The sequence below is a fragment of the Filicampus tigris genome, chromosome 15 (assembly GCF_054856515.1).
Source record: "Filicampus tigris isolate MCC_2025a chromosome 15, RoL_Ftig_1.0, whole genome shotgun sequence".
NCBI classification, from domain to species: Eukaryota; Metazoa; Chordata; class Actinopteri; order Syngnathiformes; family Syngnathidae; genus Filicampus; species Filicampus tigris.
The window spans coordinates 4,977,886-4,998,122 of NC_141231.1; the positions used below are offsets into that span (position 1 = coordinate 4,977,886).

At 39.1% G+C, this 20,237-nt stretch overlaps 2 protein-coding genes across 3 annotated transcripts; one reads left to right on the forward strand and one right to left on the reverse strand.

Moving 5' to 3' along the window:
- Positions 1-22: 22 nt before the first annotated feature.
- Positions 23-9,352, reverse strand: rnf180b (ring finger protein 180b). 2 transcript variants are annotated; one of them, XM_086054285.1, is made up of 10 exons: positions 9,289-9,352; positions 8,848-8,937; positions 7,427-7,522; positions 7,284-7,359; positions 7,035-7,199; positions 6,699-6,949; positions 5,113-5,226; positions 2,820-3,048; positions 1,370-1,495; positions 23-426 (listed from the first exon to the last, which is right to left on the reverse strand). In XM_086054285.1, the coding sequence occupies exons 2-10, from the start codon at positions 8,896-8,898 to the stop codon at positions 227-229; spliced, it is 1,308 nt and encodes a 435-aa protein (XP_085910411.1). In that variant the 5' UTR covers positions 8,899-8,937; positions 9,289-9,352; the 3' UTR covers positions 23-226. The 2 variants fall into 2 exon arrangements, with proteins under 2 accessions (XP_085910411.1, XP_085910410.1); XM_086054284.1 differs by having other exon boundaries at positions 7,035-7,359.
- An 859-nt stretch (positions 9,353-10,211) lies between these two features.
- On the forward strand, positions 10,212-11,702 carry htr1ab (5-hydroxytryptamine (serotonin) receptor 1A b). Its single transcript, XM_086054286.1, has one exon. The coding sequence runs from the start codon at positions 10,288-10,290 to the stop codon at positions 11,542-11,544; it is 1,257 nt and encodes a 418-aa protein (XP_085910412.1). The 5' UTR covers positions 10,212-10,287; the 3' UTR covers positions 11,545-11,702.
- The last annotated feature ends 8,535 nt before the right edge of the window (positions 11,703-20,237 follow it).

The window sequence follows — 20,237 nt, forward strand, 5'->3', positions numbered from 1 at the left end:
CAGTCAGAATTTTCTGATCAACTGAATTGCAAAATGTTTATTCGGAAACATTTCGATTCCATACTTTTGAATTCACAAGATGTCTAAAGAGAGTCATACTTTGCCATTTTCTGAGAAATTCGAACACTAAAGTGAAAGAGTTGACTTTTGGCCAAGATGCAGCCATGCAGTTAAATAGAAGGAAAACTTTACTCAAAAATGAAAACAGAGCAGCAACTTTCAAATATTAAATACACAAGTAGTACATGGCCATAACAAGGAACAGCAAAGGGAGCATCCAGTTAGCTGAGTAGGGGGTGTACACTATGGCCAGTCCGACATCAAAGAACCAGCTACACACGTCGGAGAGGTCGAAAGTCTGCAGCGTGAAACCAAAATGGGCGAAGTGCCAACTTCTGTGAGCCCTTACTGCATTCCTCCTATATCCTGAAAGGAAAAAGATCAAATGACAATGGGGCACCCAAAGTGATTCATCACTCCAGCTCAGAATTGAACCCAAGACCTTCTTGTGACAATTCCTTTTTAGTCCTTGTCTTATCTTACACCCTTCAGCATCAGTGTGTGCATTAAGGTAAGAACCACTGCATGCTACATTTCATGGGTAAATTAGCATCCACTCGCAGAACCCACAACGTCAGAACTGTGAAGCGGATGTGCTAACCACAAGACCACCCAAAAAGTAATTGCATTGTTTTAATGGCTATTAACTCATTCACTGCCATTGACATATTTATTGTCTTATTTGTCACAGTCCAGCCATTCAATACCAGGAGTTTATTTATATTTTTTTGAATTTTTTTCACACAGTAGGGTAAAAGAGGGTCTGAAAATGTCTGGCAGTGAATGAGTTAACGTGCAGGATAATTGTATTTTCTGTCCTCTAGTGGAAACCTATTTAATTGTTCTGCCCGTCATACGTTTGTGGCATAAATATAGTTGATGACCAAAGATGCGATTATTTGTAATAAATCATTTTTTTATCGACGTTTTTACAATTACCAATTTGTGATGTGATTTATGAAGTGTATGCAGGGTCTTATTTAGCATGCACTAACTCACTTAACACAATTCAAAAGCTTTTTTTCCTGCCATGTTATCCACCTTTAACTTTAAATACGCTATTTACATTCCGGGTCAGCTGTAATATCCAACTAAATTTCATCCATATTAAATCCAATTTAAATTAACATGAAAATCTCAAATACAGTAACCTGGTTAGATGCTTACGTCGTTCAATTCCCATCGGATTCCATTTGAAGTGCTTATGTACAGTACATTCCCTTGGATGAATCTTTTCACTCTATCCACAATGGTTGTGTGTGTCTGAGAATTTGAGAGTGCAGAGACAAGATAAGACAGACTTACTCACCCCACAAGTTACAGAAGGGTTTGCGACAGCGGGGCAGCGGCCATTTAAAACATGAGTCATTTTGGAAGGACTGCTCTCGAGCGCGGCACACTCTCGGGAATGAGGCTTCTGCTTTCCGGCTAAGTTCTAAACAAGAAGGAAGTTAGGTTACAACTAATATGCTGCAAGTAGACCATTGCCCCCTCATCCAAGATTCCACAGCTAGACTGCCGCACATGGTCTGCTCCAGTCTCACTTCAAAGCAAGCAATCTTGCTTCGACGAGACCCTGCTAAAACCAACTCGTGATAAGGAGACACACTTTGTCACCATGGTAACTTCTAACGACAATTTGTTGTGGATTCAAACCGCCCAGGACCACCCATTTGAGGGCGAGGGGGGTCAACTCCAACCAACTTGGCAGTGCTGGACCGAGACTGGTCCCAAGGGATCGACATGAGGACTGCAGCTACAAGCTACTCAAAATTACATTGAAATGAAATATATTTGAATGTTTGCTTGTCTATTGTTTACTGTGCTTATCCTGCTAACTTTTCCTGGCCATGTTATGACATAACAGTGTCGAGGTATTGTCGGAACTTATACCCTTATTGCCTGAACTTTGGATGGGTTCAACATGAGATGTTTCGAGCCAAGGCACGAAAATTGATTCAACTCAGAAATTTTGAAACAAAAAATCTCACCAGATTTTCCATATTTCTATGCCCACTCTCTGCTCAAAGACCTTTAGCCTCCTGACAATCTTCATCTTTTTCTGGATTGTTTGCTTGGTTTTTGATTGCTAGCAAATTGTGCATTTCACAAAAACGCCATTGTCACTATAGTCATCATAACACTTTCTCACGCTCATAAGGTCCATTTCTCCCTTATCTCCCATTCATTCCTGATATTTGTTTTGGGTCAAAGTATTAACCTCTATTTTGGTAAAATAACTTGCAACTTATTTTCGGGGAGGCATGGTTCAGTGGGTTCGACCCCCGGCCGTTGTGACCTAGTTGAAGTGTCCTTGAGCAAGATGCTGAACCCCCAGTTGGTCCTGATGCTTTGTCAAAAAACGCTGATTAACATTCCACATGAGTTTTCAATGAAAAACGAGGTGGAAATGGGGAAAACCTTTTTTTTTTTTTTTTAATTGAAAAAAAAAAAAAAAAAACATCTGGGAATATGCGAATCCTCAGATGCTAGCTCGCTAAGTATGCGAGGGTTCAATGTAAACTAAAGTGTGTGTTTTTGTAATGTAACTCGTCTGAATGTGCACCACACAAAGTCAGTGAGCAAACTTTTCCTTTAAAATTACAGAGGAGAGAATGGATGTTAAACTTGAAAGAAAGAAATAGCAATTCCACCTGACAGCGAGTGAACTTCGGATTCAACCGAGAAATCGTGAGCTAAAAAAAAAGTACTGTAACATGTAACACAAGTAAGCTCTACTGGTTGTGGACAATGTTTACCTGTGTGAAATCTAGTGTGCGAGATGATGGTGCGGCACAAAGGGCAAGGCGTGTTTTCCTCTTGGTTCTTGGCGAGCCTGCGGAGGCACGGCTCGCAGAAAACGTGACCGCAGGGTTGGCAGCTGTAAGGGTGGAAGTAGACGTCGAGACACACTGCACATGTGAGGCCTTGCTTGTCTCCCTCCTCCTCTTCTTCACCGTTGAGCATCTTATCACTCAAACTGCTGGCCTAGACACAAACAACAATTCTTACAATAGGATATTTTCATCCCTCTCCAAACACACACACTGGTACGTTGACTAACAAGTTTAATATATTGCGTGACTATGCTCGAAAGTCACATGTCAAATCAATTTTTTTTCACTCAAATAAATTTAAATTAATCCGTTCCAGCCCCAAACAAAATCACAATTTGTTTGTTATGTGTTTTTCATAAAGAAAATAGAAAATTTACACACATTGTGTGTAAATGACCTAATTTCAAAATTATTTTTGCTACTGGTATTTTGCATATATTATTATTAGTAGTAATGTTCTAAACTAAATTACTGCATTATTTTATTTATTCTGTATAATTACATGTTCATATTCATTATGACTTTTATTGTGAAAGTTTGCAACTGTAACCGGAAGAAGACGCACGAACCAAGTGAAAACCACCGTTTGTCTGCTTAGTTTTGTTTTAGCACCCGGCGAAGCGGCAAAATCTCTTACGGTGGTTGGAAGCTATTGTAAGCAAAACGTTTTTTTAATAAAAGGCAGAAAACCATCAGTTGAAGACTTGACCATCTATCGGTTGAGATGCTACATTGTGAAATATAAATATAAAAATTAGGGCTGTGGCGATACCTCGTTTTTTTCAGACCGATACGAGTACTCGACTCCTTAGGTCAATTAGTAGAGCCCAGGTTTCAAAGTAAACATGCTGAAGCAGCATGTAGATATTATGCTGCACACAAATGGAATACGTTGCCAACAGAAGGCAAGTCAGCCCCATTTATAAATACCTTTAAACATAGCTTTAATTTTTTTTTCACATTCCTTTTAAACCTCTCAAACATCAATTTCACGATACGGTCTTTTAGTAATTTTAGAAAGCTACTTGGTTTTTTCCATCCTTCCATTTGAAATGTCTTTTTAAATCTTTTGTGTTTAAATGTGGTCAGTTCATGTTCTTTTAGAGCATTTAATAAGTCACTTTTGTTCTCTTTCCTTTGCCTTTAAATGTCTTCTGCTGTTCTGAGTTTAAATGGTTTCAGGTGTTGTGCTTTGGGTTGTGTGAAGCACATTGATGCGCCTTGTGTATGAAATGTGTTTACTTGAGAAGTTAGTGTCCAGAATAGGTTTGAAAAATTATGAAATAGTCATGTCGATATAAGCTACAGGGACTTTCAAATGACTAAACACTTTTGTTTCTTTTGGCGAAAGAAGCATGTGGGCACGTATTGACAAACATGCTGGGTCATCATGTAGCAATGTTAATTAAATTACATTAACTGACGGTTATATAAAAATGACAAATTTACCCTATTTAAATTTCGACAATAATCTAGAATTTTTATGACATTTAAAAAAATATATTAATATGAACCATTCTTCAAAATTATACATTTGTCCCTCAAATATCTTTATTCTTGTAACTTTATGACTCTAATCTCATATTGGACTTTTAAATTTCAATGCGGCCTTAAAACTGCTTTGAACTTGCAGGGTATATTCACATGTAGGTTGTGTGAGGGTCGACTAACTCTCTGATACTGATTTATTAAAACAAGCATTTTGCCATCATAAACTGTCATTTGAAAAATAAATTGACGGCTCATTAAAGCAGCGGCAAATACGTGTGCACTACTCTGATTAATTATGTCAAAAAAACTGTATGCTAATCCATTGGTGTATATACAGTGTTTAAATGTATTAGATCTGCCATTTAAATACGAGAAAAAAAAATTTAGATATCTTTTAAAAATGTCTTTAAAACATTTTTTATTTTTATTGTTATTGTTTTGTTTCCCCATTTTGAATGGGAATGAGAATGCTCAACAACAATGAATTCCCCAAATTTGAGCCGGCTTATGCCTGGACTTTTTAGACGGAAATTTGTCAAGCAAACTACTAAAACACAAAAACATGTTTTTGATCAGGAATGATAAGACAGCCTTTGTTAGTTAACTTTATTCGTCCCACAATGGGGAAATCTGCACATGGAAGATGTAAGTGAATAACTATGATTTGCCATCTTAAACAAGTAAATAGTGTGACATGTAACATCACTGTGGACTTATCCCTCACCTGCTTGTGCAGCCAATTTTCCCGCCGCCTCTGTTTCCTCCGCTGACTCTTAAGGTGGTTCTTCTCCCTCTTTCTTTGTCTGTGTAAGGCTGTGGATGCCAGCGAGGAACCAGGCTGCAAGGGTGCATAAACACGTTAGGACCACCAAACTACTTATTAGACTTTTGAGCTGTAGTTGTGACTTTTGGCTTGTCCTATCAGGAATACTTAGACTACTAAGTATTACTATTTAATACTAAATGTATTGACATTTAATACTAAATGTATTGACGGTTTTAGAACTCAGCAGTAATCATGTACCATTCTTTCCAGAGGTTACAAAGCAGTTCTTACTGCCAGTGTTTATGGTTCAGGATTTCAGCCATATAGGATAGGACATCAAGTCATGTCAAATTTATTTATATAGCCCTTAATCACAAGACAGTCTCAATGGGCTTCACATGCCCACAGTTGACAAATATTAATGACATCCCCTGATCTGAATGCCGAGGAGGGCAAGGAAAAACAAAAACAAAAAACATCTGGGGGAAAAATGAGAAGCCTTGAGAAGGGCCCACAGATGGGGGAATCCCCCTACCACGATGATCCGTGTTACCCAACGATTGAGCCAAGGCAATGATTTTACGCACACTACGAAACAAAAATGCTGCAACAATGATGATCTCATTTCAATTTCCTCACAAATTGACTTGGTGTGAAATCTGGCCCTGTTCAATTAAACATGAAGCTTATACAGTCAGAATGGAAGCAGGTGGATGAGCAGGTTTATTCCGCTTTCTGCCATCAAATGGAAGAGCATTTCATTGTTTTGCCTTTCCCAACACGCCACTGGCGTAGATAGATGAACAATATTAAGTTATATTGGTAATTAATAAATATTAATCCACAGTTCAAACATCTGATGATATCTCGATCTCACCCTGGGCGAGCATTACTGTAGGATAGGGATATGTTTCCGATAACGTTAACATAGGCTACGGTGTAAATTTAAATGGCCGTTTCGAAGTCAAGTCAAGTGAAAACCTATTGACCCTTGTGTAATTAAACTAACTAGAACAAAAACCCCAAAAAACTGCAAAATGACTGATGACACGTGACGTGGGTGGAACTTACAGGTGTTTACTGTTGGCAGTGACATTTGACTTTGGAGCTTCCCCTGCATTTCATGACAACACATGCTAAATGAGGACGTTTTTAAATAAATGAATGAAAGCTGTTGCTGGAAACACATGCTTGTCTAACACATTTTTTTTGCGTTTTCAGCATGAAAAGAAATCGTCCAGCTAATTGTCCAACAAAGACCTCCTGTAATCAGGTTTGTGTCAACAAACTGATGTATGATGAGGACATTTGCTTTGACCCATAAGACATGTGTAAGTCTATGCATCGTACAGGTCATACAATATTTATCTATATAATTTGCACCAGAAAATATAGCAGATTTTTTATTATTATTATTATTATTTTATTTTATTTTTTTATCTTGTCAATCCCCCCCACATTTGGTCAAGAGAAAAATCTAAATGTAAGCAAGGATATTTGCAGGGTAAATACTAATGAATAATTGACAATATATTGTAACATACCATTATATCCTCTTCCTGCTCGGTTGAAGTGTTAGAAATCAGTGTTCCTCTGAGGGACAGTGAAACCTCCTCTGAGGCATTTTCGGCAGATGACCCCTCATCTTCTTCAGTTTGCACCATCTGATGTTCCAGAGGTACCTGTCTTGCTACAGAGACAGATGAGCAGCCACTGACAGCACCGAAGGTGGCCTCATCATCTTTGTCCATTAAATACAAGACAGGGGACAGTGTAGACATGTCTGCAGGGTCTTCTGCAAACCAGAAACAAATAGGAGTCATCCTCCAAGCTGTAGCTCCAACTATGAGCGGATGAAATAAAGAATTCTGCGTTCTCACCTTCAGACATTACTTGTGAGGCTTCGCCAGGGTCAAGGAGGGGCATGTGATCAACAGTGTTGAGCTGTAAACGTTTGCTTTTGTTCAGTTCTGGCCTCTCGTCTTTAGCCTGAGAGCCCTCTGTCAGCAGTGGCCTCTTGTGTGGGCTCGACCATCTTGGCTGGACTATGAGAAGTTTCTGCTTGTGGTCGTGGTCGACGCGACATTTGCTGAAGTGGACGGCGGCATCCCGGCCGCATGGACACTCACCGCGATGGATGAAATTGAAGCCTCCCAGACGTGCCCCACACTTCTGACAGTTCAGCCTCCCAGCAGTCCACTGGGCCTAAGAAGAAATGGATGGTTTCTGTACTTAATGAACATTAATTCTCAAAATGACGTCTGCACTGTACCAGGTGCAACGAGTTCAGTATCCACTCCGGAAGTGTATCAATATCCATGTGCCAAATGTTGCAAGCCGCCTCTGAACTTTCATCTGCGACCTCACCCTGCAAAACATGCAATACATAGGACATTTTCAACATGACGCCAGTTTTGGGATTCTCAGCATTTATGTTTTTACTTGGTTATCTTTAAGTTGGCCAAACACTACACCCTGCAGTTATAGACGTCATTATCAGTCATGACACCAATTTTTATTCCAAGCGGGATATTGGCAATCTTTAGGTGCTACTCTTATTGCAGTGAACATCTATTTGATCAAAATTCATAATTCGTGAGCCTGCTATTATGTCCATTTTAAATCCAAATTTATAATAGCGCCTCTTCAGTGCAGAACAACTGGTCGCAATGCAACATGAACATTACTTGAGAGAAGAAAGAAGAGGTAGAAAAGGTATGAAACAAATCCCACAGAGTAAAGACAATATATACCTTTGAGTATAGTATGTTCTATTTGGGTGTGTTGCTGCTTCATGTGTGTTATGTAGGGATGTAACGATAACGGCGATATCGCAGTATCCCAATATTAATATGATCACATATCCTCATCATCAATATCAGGATAATTAGCATACCGTGAGGTTCATATCGTGATAATATCGTATCGGTATAAAGTCACAGATAGTTGAAGATTTACAGTATAATTACTGTAACATCTATGCCTATTCCAATAACTATTTTGATAATCGAGTAATCAATGATAGAACCGTTGTTTATCTTGAAATTGTCTAAATCCTCTGATTTCAGCCTTTCAGAAGTACTCATTCATTTCTGTAGTCCTTCATGCAAGCAGACTGATTATCCTTTGTGTTTAATCAAAATAATACATTTGCAAAACACTGACCGAACCAGTAACTGAATCAGTTTCAAAAAGGTTGGTGAGAAACACATCAATCTCTCTTATGCAATATTGCTTAATTGTTGTTTACTTGTATTTTAACACTAAACAATACCAAATTATAATTGGTTCAGAAACAGTAATAGAAGGAAATTGGTTTCTAACACTATCATGCAAAATTGAATTTTATCTGATTACTTCATTAATTGATGGAGAAATTTCCAGAATAATTGGTTCTAAAAATTCAATAGTGACAGCCCTATTTAAAGCCATTAAATATTGCTTCACAGTATAACATTAAAATACAGAAATTGGAACTACTTTCTGTACACCAGTACACTAAACCTTGAGAAAGACACTGAGAAAGCAACTACTCGGAGGCACTATAAGTTGAAGTGGATACATGTATGTGGGTGGGTATGTTAAGCGGGCTCTGATGTTAACGCATGTAAAGGACGAACACACTTGATTTCAATCTAGGGTTGAGTAAATTACAATTTTCGGAAAACACAAAGTGATGATAACGTGAGTTACCTCTTGCAGACATTCGATGACAACCTTCCGGCACTTCCTGCAGCGAAGCATTGCTCTCTTTTCTCAGTTGTCCCACCTATTACGCCAAGGCTGAAAAACACAGTGAAAATACAAATGAAGATGCATTTAAATACGCTTTCTGTCACTAATTCTCTTGTGTCGCTTTGTTGGAGGAGATAACTCCACCTTCTCAACTCAAGCCAAAATTGGCTTACTTAGGACGAAATCCTGGACAAGAGAACGTCAAATGTTTCCTGCCACACAACAAATGTTTACATTTGAAGACTTTGATCTAGTTATACAAGATTCACATCTGCATTACCCAGATAGCGTGGGGGCAAAAGCAATGTTTTCGAACTTGGTTCCGTAAACAAAATATGTTGATATATTAAGGTTTCCCCACGTTTAATTCGAAATTAAATAAAGAAATGTCAAGAATACCTTTCGCCGTAGAAAGAAACTCTCTTCTGGAGTACTTCCTGCTCAAGAGCCGAGGTACTACGGCAAGTCGGATAGGGCAAAACAGATTTTATTTTCTGTGTTTAGTAGCCACTATAGTATAGTGGTATAGTGACTATACCAACGATGAAAATCAATAATATTGATGTCCGTACTTTGTCTAATGTCTTTCTAACAATAAAGACATTAAAAATAAAATAAAAACATTTTTATTTGAAAAGAACCAGTAAAGAGTTTTTGAGTAAAAGAGTTTTTGTTACTTACATAGTAGTTTATTTAACTAACGAACTAACTAACAAACTAACTAACTAAATAAATAAATAAATAAATAAATAAATAAATAAATAAATACACCCAGGTTGAGGAACAGGCCCAAATATATCAGATGTTCTTGTGGTCTTGTTTTGGAGACACCAGTAATAAACTAACACACGGCATGGGGTGGTAGGTGTCTTTCTCCCCCAGTATGCACATTTATTTAACATAGCCTAGTTGTTATATAATTATAGATAGACAAACAGACAGGCAGACAGACAGACAGGGATATATCTTCAAAAAATAAGTATTGGACAGTTTTCACACATTATGTGATGAATGAAATTACATATTCAATACATATAATAGATGCACATTCCTTTCGTAGCTTTTTGTGTCAATTAAGAAATAAAAAATATAGAAAATAAATGTATATCTGCATTGACACTAAAAGTGGGCAACCTTATATGCACTGGATATTTTTTTTTTGTGAGAGGGGCGGGGGCGGGGGTTCAAAAATTATTATTTGACTGTCAAAAAAGAAACAACACTGCAATTAGCTTCCTCACTGCACCCTCACGGCACACAGTGACGCACTGGTATAAATAAGCACCATCTCTCCAAGCCGTGAGCTTCAAACATTGGAGTAGTCCGCTATGTGCTCTTCAAAGCGGGACAGTGCGCTCTGTGCCATCTCGGAGCATCTCTAAATAGTGTCAAACCGGCATGGAGGACGCAAACAACACGACAACCTTGTCTCCGTTTGACTTCCCTTTAAACAAAACCACCAAAACAGCCGAAGACGAGGAGGTGAGGTTGAGTTACCAAGTCCTCGCCTCTTTTCTCCTTTGCGCGCTCATCCTGTGTGCAATTTTTGGGAACGCGTGTGTGGTGGCTGCCATCGCCCTGGAGCGCTCTTTGCAGAATGTGGCCAACTATTTGATCGGTTCTCTCGCTGTCACCGACTTAATGGTGTCGGTGCTGGTTCTGCCCATGGCGGCGCTATACCAGGTCTTGAACAGGTGGACGCTGGGGCAGATTTCGTGCGACATCTTCATCTCCTTGGATGTTTTATGCTGCACCTCGTCCATACTGCACCTGTGCGCCATCGCACTGGACAGATACTGGGCCATTACCGAGCCCATAGACTACATGAAGAAGAGGACACCTCGCAGGGCAGCGATTTTGATCAGCGTCACTTGGCTGGTTGGGTTTTCCATCTCGGTGCCGCCTATGTTGATCATGCGCTCCCAGCCGAACAACGTGGAAGAAGACAGGAAGAACCCAAAGCAGTGCAAGATCAGGCAAGATCTCAGCTGGTACACCATTTATTCCACGTTTGGTGCTTTCTACATCCCCCTCGTGCTCATGCTGGTTCTTTACGGGCGGATATTTAAAGCGGCCAGGTTCCGCATTCGAAGGACTGTGCGTAAAAGCGAAAAAAAGAAAGTGGCCGATTCCTGCTCGGCTGTATCCCCCGCGCTCTTCCACAAAAAGACACCCAGAGAGGCGCAGACTAAAAGCTGGAAAAGAAGCGTGGAACCGCGGCCGGTGCCGTGCGTCAACGGCGCGGTGAAACACGCCGAGGACGGAGAATCTCTGGAGATCATCGAGGTTCACAGCAGCCTCAAAGATAACCTCCCGCTTCCAAACACTCCGAGCACCATGCCGTTGTTCGAGAGCAGGCACGAGAAGGCAACCGAGGCCAAGAGGAAGATCGCCCTGGCTCGAGAGCGCAAAACGGTGAAGACTTTGGGCATCATCATGGGCACCTTCATCCTCTGCTGGCTGCCCTTCTTCATCGTCGCCCTGGTTATGCCCTTCTGCCAGGAGTCGTGTTACATGCCACGCTGGCTGGAGGACGTGATCAACTGGCTGGGCTACTCCAACTCACTGCTCAATCCCATCATTTACGCTTACTTCAACAAAGACTTTCAGGGGGCTTTTAAGAAAATCATTAAGTGTCATTTCTGCAGACCCTAAATCCCTTTCAATGGTGCCAGCCGGGCAGGAGCTGCCCTGAACAAACTATCCTGGACAGCGACTGATCCAAAAAGAAAAAAAAAAAACATTGACTTTGACACCACCATCACCATGCAAACCAGTATTGAATATTACCTGAGGTATGTGCATTAATAAAGCTCTATGGTCCTCATCTTGTTCTGTAATGTTCTATAAAGATACACTTTATAATAATCAGGTCACCATTTTTAAATTCCGCATCTATGAAATTTAGACTAAAGCTATATGAAAACCTGTTGATGTCTACTGGGTTCATTTGTGAGACTTGAATTAAACAGTTGACATTAAAAATAATGTGGGTATTTATTGTTTTTCCCCTTCAAAAGCACTTTGGGCTATGTGTAATATTGGTTAAACATGTTAGATTCTTATGTTAAAAAATTCAGTCAGAATCAAGACTGACAAGATCAAATATACTTTGAGATTACTGCATATCGTAATGCAAATTCCAATTTAAAAGGCGACCATGAGGTTTCTTTCTCTTATTATCTCCCAAAGTAATTTATTTGAACGCCACAGCCAGAAAGAAATTCTGTGTTCTACAATGCATATCTGAAACGTTCCCATTTTAAACCCTCCTGATCCACGTGAAGTTTTAGAAAACATAAGGGATGTATGGGTTATATTGTCCAAAATGTACTTTCTTTTTCAGCCTAGTTTTAGGAGCATTTTATGCTAACATGCTTAAAACCTCCTCAATAATGAGGGGAAAATGCCGAACAAATAGCGGAATATCTTTTGGGTTAATTCTTATGATGTTCATGGGAGTCAGGTGGGAATCAAGTAACATGAGTGACAGTGAAATGAGGCCTTATGACACAAACGTAGGATTATGAACAATGGCACATTTCTTTCTTTTTTTTTTTTTTTTGTCACACACATCACCAGTCCACCTAAGACATTGTTATTTAATGAGTCAGGGTGTGTCGTCAAATGCCCTTTCCCTCTATGATTGTCAGTCTCATAACAAACAATATTTCTTGAAAGGCATTGAGGGGGTACCCAAATGGATGTTAGAGAGGTGGTTGCCATAGCAACATATAGGAGATGCAAACTCCAGGAGCCGAAGGGGCAATTACCTGATCAAAGGCCTGGTACAACACAGGAATACAGAGGTGCATTTGAGTGGCTCACAGCTGGCAGCAATCAAACACAATGAACAGGTGTATTCTTTTCTTTTATTTAGTATTCTTTTATTGTGTGTTCACCCAGACAGGTATTCCATAACTATACTGAAAGACGGAATCCAGCCTTTCCAAAACAAGATTGTCAGGAAAAAAAAAAACATTTTCATTCATGTTCTTATTTATTTTGTAACTTGGATCCACTTTATACATTATATTGTATATATGTATCAATATTTGCCCATACATTGATGAAAGATGAAAATGAAAACAGAGCAGCACTAAAATGACATAAGAGGAAATAGTAAAACCCTTGTTGTTACTCACTCAACCCTACTTTTAAGTTTGGTTATAGTAAGGCAACAAATGACCTCAATAAATCGATTGGGCTCTATTTTCAGAGACATAGACGCATCTGTGCCATGGCACAAATGCCGGCGGATCCTCATTGTCGTATAAGCGCAAGCCTTGCTGCAATCGTTTGCCAATTCGGCGGGCCTGTCACCACCAAGCTGTGTGGGCCGGCGCAGCAGAAGGAGAGTCTTGGAGAGACACTTGGAGGAGTGACATTTTGGTGGAAGAAAGTCGGTCGAAACCTTACGAATGCTCAGATCTCTAAGTGCATGACGTGTGAACATGTGAACAGAGGGCATCAAACCCGCTTAATCATTGTATTATATAAATATAAGTAGTCAAGTAGTCATTATCTGAGCTTATAGTCACTGTGATTTCATTTTCAGTCGCCAGCACGTGGCAGTACAAGGGAAAAATGGCAAAACTCTGAGATTGATAAAAACAGGTGGATTTTTCTGTTTAAGTGCCAAAGAAGCAAAATTGCAGCAAGCAACATTTAAAGTACACCTTTATCCCGAACCATTTTCAAGCTACAACGTTTGGAAATGGTGAAATCAAAACGGAATATTATATTATAAAAACCCTAGCCCCAATGGGTGAATCCATGTTTCACAAACACAGAATGAATCTGAATACCGTGTTTGGATTAATGGGGGCGCATAGAACACATTATTGCAAAGAAAATGTTTGACTTGACTCTCCATTTAATAAAACTAAAATAAAGAAAACTACTCAGACTATGAAGATGAATACCATTTCAGCACAGTAAAAAGGTGATGTAGCTGGCTTTGGCCATTATGTGTATTAATATTCTGCAGGATGATAAATCAAGCAAAAAATTTTAGAAAAATAAAAGCACTTTTATTAATTCTCACTGAGTTGTGTATGTCACACAAGATAAGAGTTACAACTCGAACTTTTCTCTGACTTTTGAGGCATATCTTTTTCCCACCAAAATTTTGATTGAACTCCAAATGTTATGCTTTTTGTGCATTAAAATCCATCATCATTAATACCTCAAACCAGGAGATTGTGTGACAGGTGCGTCTTCACGTGTCTTTGATTTAAAAAAAAAAAAAAAAGGAAGCAGCATTATAGAGACAAACTTTGTGAAAAGGTGACAAACCTGGAATTAGACTGTAGATAAAGATTTAAGAAAAAATATTATTATTATTATTATTATTATTATTATCATTTATATTTAACTCTAATTAATCCCTTGGTGTCCAAATCATACATTTCAATGACACACAACATCTAAATCAATTCAAACTTTTTTGACACAAATTTCAATATGATGTGCATTCAGCATGCTGAAGTGATGCAAAGGAATACAATTTGCCCTTTTTCTATGACCCTGCATTATGAGATCGTATTCCCTGTTGTTTAACTCTTCAATGTGCACTCATTAAAGTGCCGTCATGCTTTTCTTCATACCATGAACAATTACTGGGGTACGATTTTTTTTTTGGTCACCTTTTCTCAAATTACATCTATTCATCAATTTTCAATTCCGCTTGGCCCAATTAGGGCCGCTATCCATTTTCTTCACCATGGACAATTGTTTTTTTTGACCAATCAATTGACAGCAGTGTATCTAGCTCAGTGATTCCCAACCAGAGTGCTCTGAGACATTATTAGGGGTTATCCCGTTTCACTTACATTGTTCAAAAAAACATTCATTTACTATTAACAAAAATATTTTTGTTCATATGTCTATGCCAGCGACAGACAGTGACAGGCAGAGCAACTAAAAGCTCTTCCATTAGATCAGTGGACCCCAACATTTTTTATGTCAAGGACAGATTCATTTTAGGACTACTCGGGCAGATATTGCCACCAACCAGATGTATATTCCAATTCCCGAGTGATAACATACATATAACATACATCCCTGATTGGGAGACTAAAAAAAAAAAAAACGGACTGTTGGTTGGGAACCCCTGTATTAAATGGCAGAAGGTACAAAAAGCCTGTGCATCCACCCGTGCTATTCATACAACACAATAAGCGATGGTTTCCTCCTGAGACTGTATTAACTTTGTGTTCAATCAAACAGGCTCAGGCACATTGAGTAAATACGTTTGGGAGTAGATTGACTGGTGATGAGCCCAGGTTTTAGTTTGCCTCTCATCATAAAACAGCTTCCCTGTGGCTCTGATTAGGATACATGTTAGAGTAAATGGATGGCTGAATGGAACCGAAGCGGAACAATTTACTATTGCTGCCAAGTTGTCTGCAAGTCGTCCTGCCAATTGAAGGTGGTGAAGAGCACGGATTAGATTCTTGCATTGTTCAATCAAACTCACCCTGCAGGGGCACCTCCGGCACTCTGCTGTCACAAGAATTATGTCATAGCCTTTCACAAACACACTGCACCCAAACAAAGAATTGTCAAATATATTTTGCTGAGTTTGTACATGGGTTGCTTCTACCAAGTTTAGAGGTGAAATGACAGCAGTAATGCAGCTCATTTCATTAAAAGAGCCAAATGATTGTTCATTTAATCTTTTTTTTTTTTATATATATATACAGAATTTTTTTTATGGTGAAGAGAAGAGTGTCTTAATTTATTAGGTTATTGGATGATAAACATGACTTAAAATTGCAATTACTGATCATGTTCAAGATGCAGACACTGTAAGGTGCATGTGCTTCATTGGAATACAAAGTCGAGCACAGCTGAACCACTCTTCATTGTTTTGCAGGCTATCAATAAAGTTGTATTCTATTTACTTAAGATGAAATCAACCCAACAATTGTCTTTACAATAGTATGTTCTATGCGCCTCCACTTGTCTGAACACAGCATTCTCTTTAATATTGCATTTGTGGAATATGAGTTAAGCAGCAAAACCCACCTCTTTTTAGCCATCTCGGGGGGCGGCCATTTTGTCACTTGCTGTCGACTGAAAAGGACATCACAGTTGCTCAGGGCTCAGCTAACAACAAATCATGGCTCACCTGTTTTCTGAAGCTGAGCCATGATTGGTTGTTACCTGAGCCCCGAGCAAGTTGACAAGTATGATACCAAGAAAAATAATTTCATTTCATTCTGCATTTTTAGTATAAGAAGTATTCACTGATCTATTACATTAAAAACTTAAAACAGTATACTCTTTTAGGGCAAAAGAGTAAGAATAAAGGAAATAATGTATTGCGGTCGTTAATCTCTTCTGGCTTTTATATCCACTCTACTGTATTTCAGATTTGGTCAAGGAGATGAATGTGTATCATACTAAATTTAAGTAGACTGACTTGTTTGGTTTAATTCTCTGCTCAAATCATCCAGGTGGATCGAGACTGAACCCCCAGGATGAAGGTACCCACATCTTGGGTGGAAGTTAGCCTAAAATTGTTATAGCGTCTTGGTAATTAATTAAAGCTCTAGCACACTATATATACCAGGAGCTGGCTAAAGTATATTTAAACAAAAATATAATTATTTAGCCAAATCTAAATACACTATTGTATCACATCTCCCCAGATGATGGAAGCAAATCTCATTCCTGTGGTGTGTATAGGGGGGCCGCCCTTATAATGAAGACTATTGTATGTTCACCAGGTTTTGTTTTAATCCCATAGTCAATGGCAGTGTGTTTACTGTAACTCACCAGGAAGTGTTTATCGTCCCTTCCAACTATTCTTGTTAATCCATTCAAATGTGGTTTCTCTGTGCTGTCCTGATCTTTTAGCCAGACTGACAAACAAAGTGATCAATGCTAATTGCACATTTGCATCCCAGAGTTTGAAATGGTTGTTGTGGTATCCTGCAGAGGAGACAACTTGGCGGGCAATAACAACGATTACCATTTGCTTTCACCACATGTTGTTTGGAAATGAGAGAAGTAAAGATCAAGAAAGAAAGAAGTTCAAGGCTTTTAAAGAAAATAAATCATAAATCATGTGTTGTGCATAATATCCAAATGTCAGCCTCATACAATCACAAAAACGTGTTAATATAAGGGAGGTATGACAAAAAAAAAAATAGACAGCTTCTTATTGATAGGAAGAATGGGAAGATTGATGTCCATCCTTTCACTAATTTTCTTTTGTGTTTGTCTTCAATCAGTTTACAGGAGGGTTGGAGCTTATTTCTGCTAATTTTAGGTGGGATCATTCGTACTTTACTTTTAACAGACATTACGAGCATAATTGGTATTTGCGTGTCACAGTTTTTACTGACCTTCGATTTCAAATTCAATTTTATTTTAGCAATATACATATATATATATATATATATATATATATATATATATATATATATATATATATATATATATATATATATATATATATATATATGTGTGTGTATATATATCTGCGATTGACTGGCAACCAATTCAGGGTGTCCCGCGCCTACTGCCTGAAGACAGCTGGGATAGGCTCCAGCACTCCCCGCGACCCTTGTGAGTAACGACCTGATTTTACAAGGTATTCTTTTATCTGAGACCTGGCTTGGTACTGATGCCCCAATTGCTCTCACCGAGGCTTGCCCATCGAATTTTAACTTTTTATTTTCAATCAGGGATGGGATAAGGGGGGGTGGGACTGCATAAATCTTTAATAATACTCTTTTCTCAAAGGAGATCATTTTTAACAGCTATTTATCATTCGAACATCATGTCTTTTTGTTTTTAGTAGTCCCCCTATTCTCTGCGTTACCGTTTATAGACCTCCCCATCACTCCCCCTTTTTTTATTAAAGTGTTTTCAGAATTCTTATCCATTTTATATTCTACTCATAACAGAATTTTAATAACCGGCGATTTTAATGTACATGTTGATGATATCTTGGACCCGCTGTCCAGAGAATTTTTAAACCTTTTAAACAGCATGGATTTTAAACAGCAAATCTCACAGCCGACTCACAACAGAAAACACAACCTGGATTTGGTCATAACCTAGGGCCTGTCCGCTGGTGTGTCCTCTACTGTTGACCTGGCTGTTTCAGACCATTACTGTGTGTGTATTAACATCACCGGTTTTAACCATCTGACAGCCCCGGTGAGAACAGTAAGGAAACGCTACCTATCCTCTGAGGTGGCTGCAAATTTTACCGACATTTTAAAGTGCACTCCTGCCGACATTTTACCTGCACCCTGTGATTTTATTGTTGACAATTTTAACCAGAACCTGAAATCAGCCTTGGACTCAGTAGCTGGACTTTTTATAAAAATGACAAAAACAAGGACTGTACCACCGTGGAGAAATAATTCAATCACAATTTCAAAAAGAAAATGCAGGGGTGGAGAAAGAGTAAACTTACAGTACACCACGAAATATTATGTGAACAGCTAAAATCCTACAATAAAACAGTCAAACGGGCAAGAATTTCCTACTTCTCAAACCTCATTACAGTTAATAAAAACAACACCAGATTCCTCTTCTCCACCTTTGAATTTTTAACTAGCTCTGATTTTAACAAGTCCCCACAGAGACCAACAGACGCTCTCTGTGAGGACTTTGCAGACCACTTCAGAAGTAAAATCAATAACATAAGATCCAGTCTTTTAGCCCGTCACATCACAAGTTTCAGTAAGCCTGGACAATCACATTTGCAAGAGGAAACACTTTCCCTGGTTAACGCGAAGACACTTGGTCGAGTTTTCTCCCAGGTAAATCCAACAACCTGCCTTTTGGGTCCAATTCCCACATTTCTTTTTAAGACATTTTATGGATTCTTTGAGGAAGACATTTTAAGTATAGTCAATTGGTCTCTCCAGACGGGCGTCTTCCCCGGTGACACCCCTTTTGAAGAAGAGGAACTCTGACCCCAGCGTTTTTAATAATTACAGACCTGTGTCCAACTTACCATTTTTAAGTAAGATTTTAGAAAAACTGGTGTTTCTCCAGTTAAATCACTTTTTAAACACTAATATTTAGAGAAATATCAACCTGGTTTTAGGATGAATCACAGTACAGAGACTGCTCTTTTAAGGACTTTAAATTATATTAGGTGCACTGCAGACGTGAGAAAACTCACAGTCTTGGTGCTACTGGATCTAAGTGCTGATTTTGATGTAGTAGATCACCAAATTTTATTAAATAGACTTAAAAACCTAGTGGGCATCTCTGGTACTGTTTTTAATTGGTTTTATTCCTATTTCACAGACCGATCTTTCTTTGTAAGTATGGATACTTGTGCCTCCAGAACCCATGACATTAAATGTGGGGTTCCAAAAGGTTCACTTTTAGGCCCAACACTTTTTAATCTTTATATGCTTCCCCTTGGGGATGTCATCAGGAGACACGGTGTCAGCTTTCACAGCTATGCTGATGACACACAGCTGTATATTGCCATGTTTCCTGATGACACAGGACCCATTGATACCCTTTTAAACTGCATTTTAGATATTAAGTCATGGATGGCAGAGAATTTCCTACATCTCAATCAGGACAAAACTGATGTTTTAGTTATCGGCCCTGAAGGTCAGAGAGAGAACCTTTTACCAAAACTACAAGATTCTAAACCCTCAGAATGTGTGAAGACCCTGGGCGTCAGTCATCTTTGACTCTGAGCTCAGTTTTATTCCTCATATTAAAAATGTAACTAAGGTTTCTATCACTTTAAGAATATCGGCAGAGTCCGCCCGTTTCTCTCTCAGGCTAATACGGAAGTGCTGATGCATGCTTTTATTTCCTGTCGTTTAGATTATTGTAATGCCCTGCTCTCTGGCCTCCCCAAAAAGAGTATCTCTTCTTTACAACTACTGCAGATTTCAGCTGCTCGGGTGCTGACGAGAACCAGAGTGCGGGAGCACATTACACCAGTTTTAAAATCGCCGCATTGGCTACCCATGTGTTTCAGGATCGATTTTAAGGTATTTTTATTAGTTTATAAATGTCTTAATGGTCTTGGGCCATCTTATTTGTCTGATTTGCTTTTACCATACCAACCATCGCGGATCCTGAGGTCCTCTGGCACCGGCCTTTTAATTATTCCAAGGGTGAGGACCAAAACCCACGGTGGCTGCCCTTCCCGCGGGGGCCGCCATCACAGGGGCTCCTTAGGTCCAGGTGACCGGGGGCCTCCACACTAGGTGTGGGCTCTCTCTGGCTAATCTCGGCTGTCATTCCCCTCAGCGTGAATGAGCCCCCCTTGGGTACTCTTTCCTCATATGGTTTCTCTGTGCCTTGTCATGTCTTTTTAACACAGTTTATCAGGTTGTGTTTTG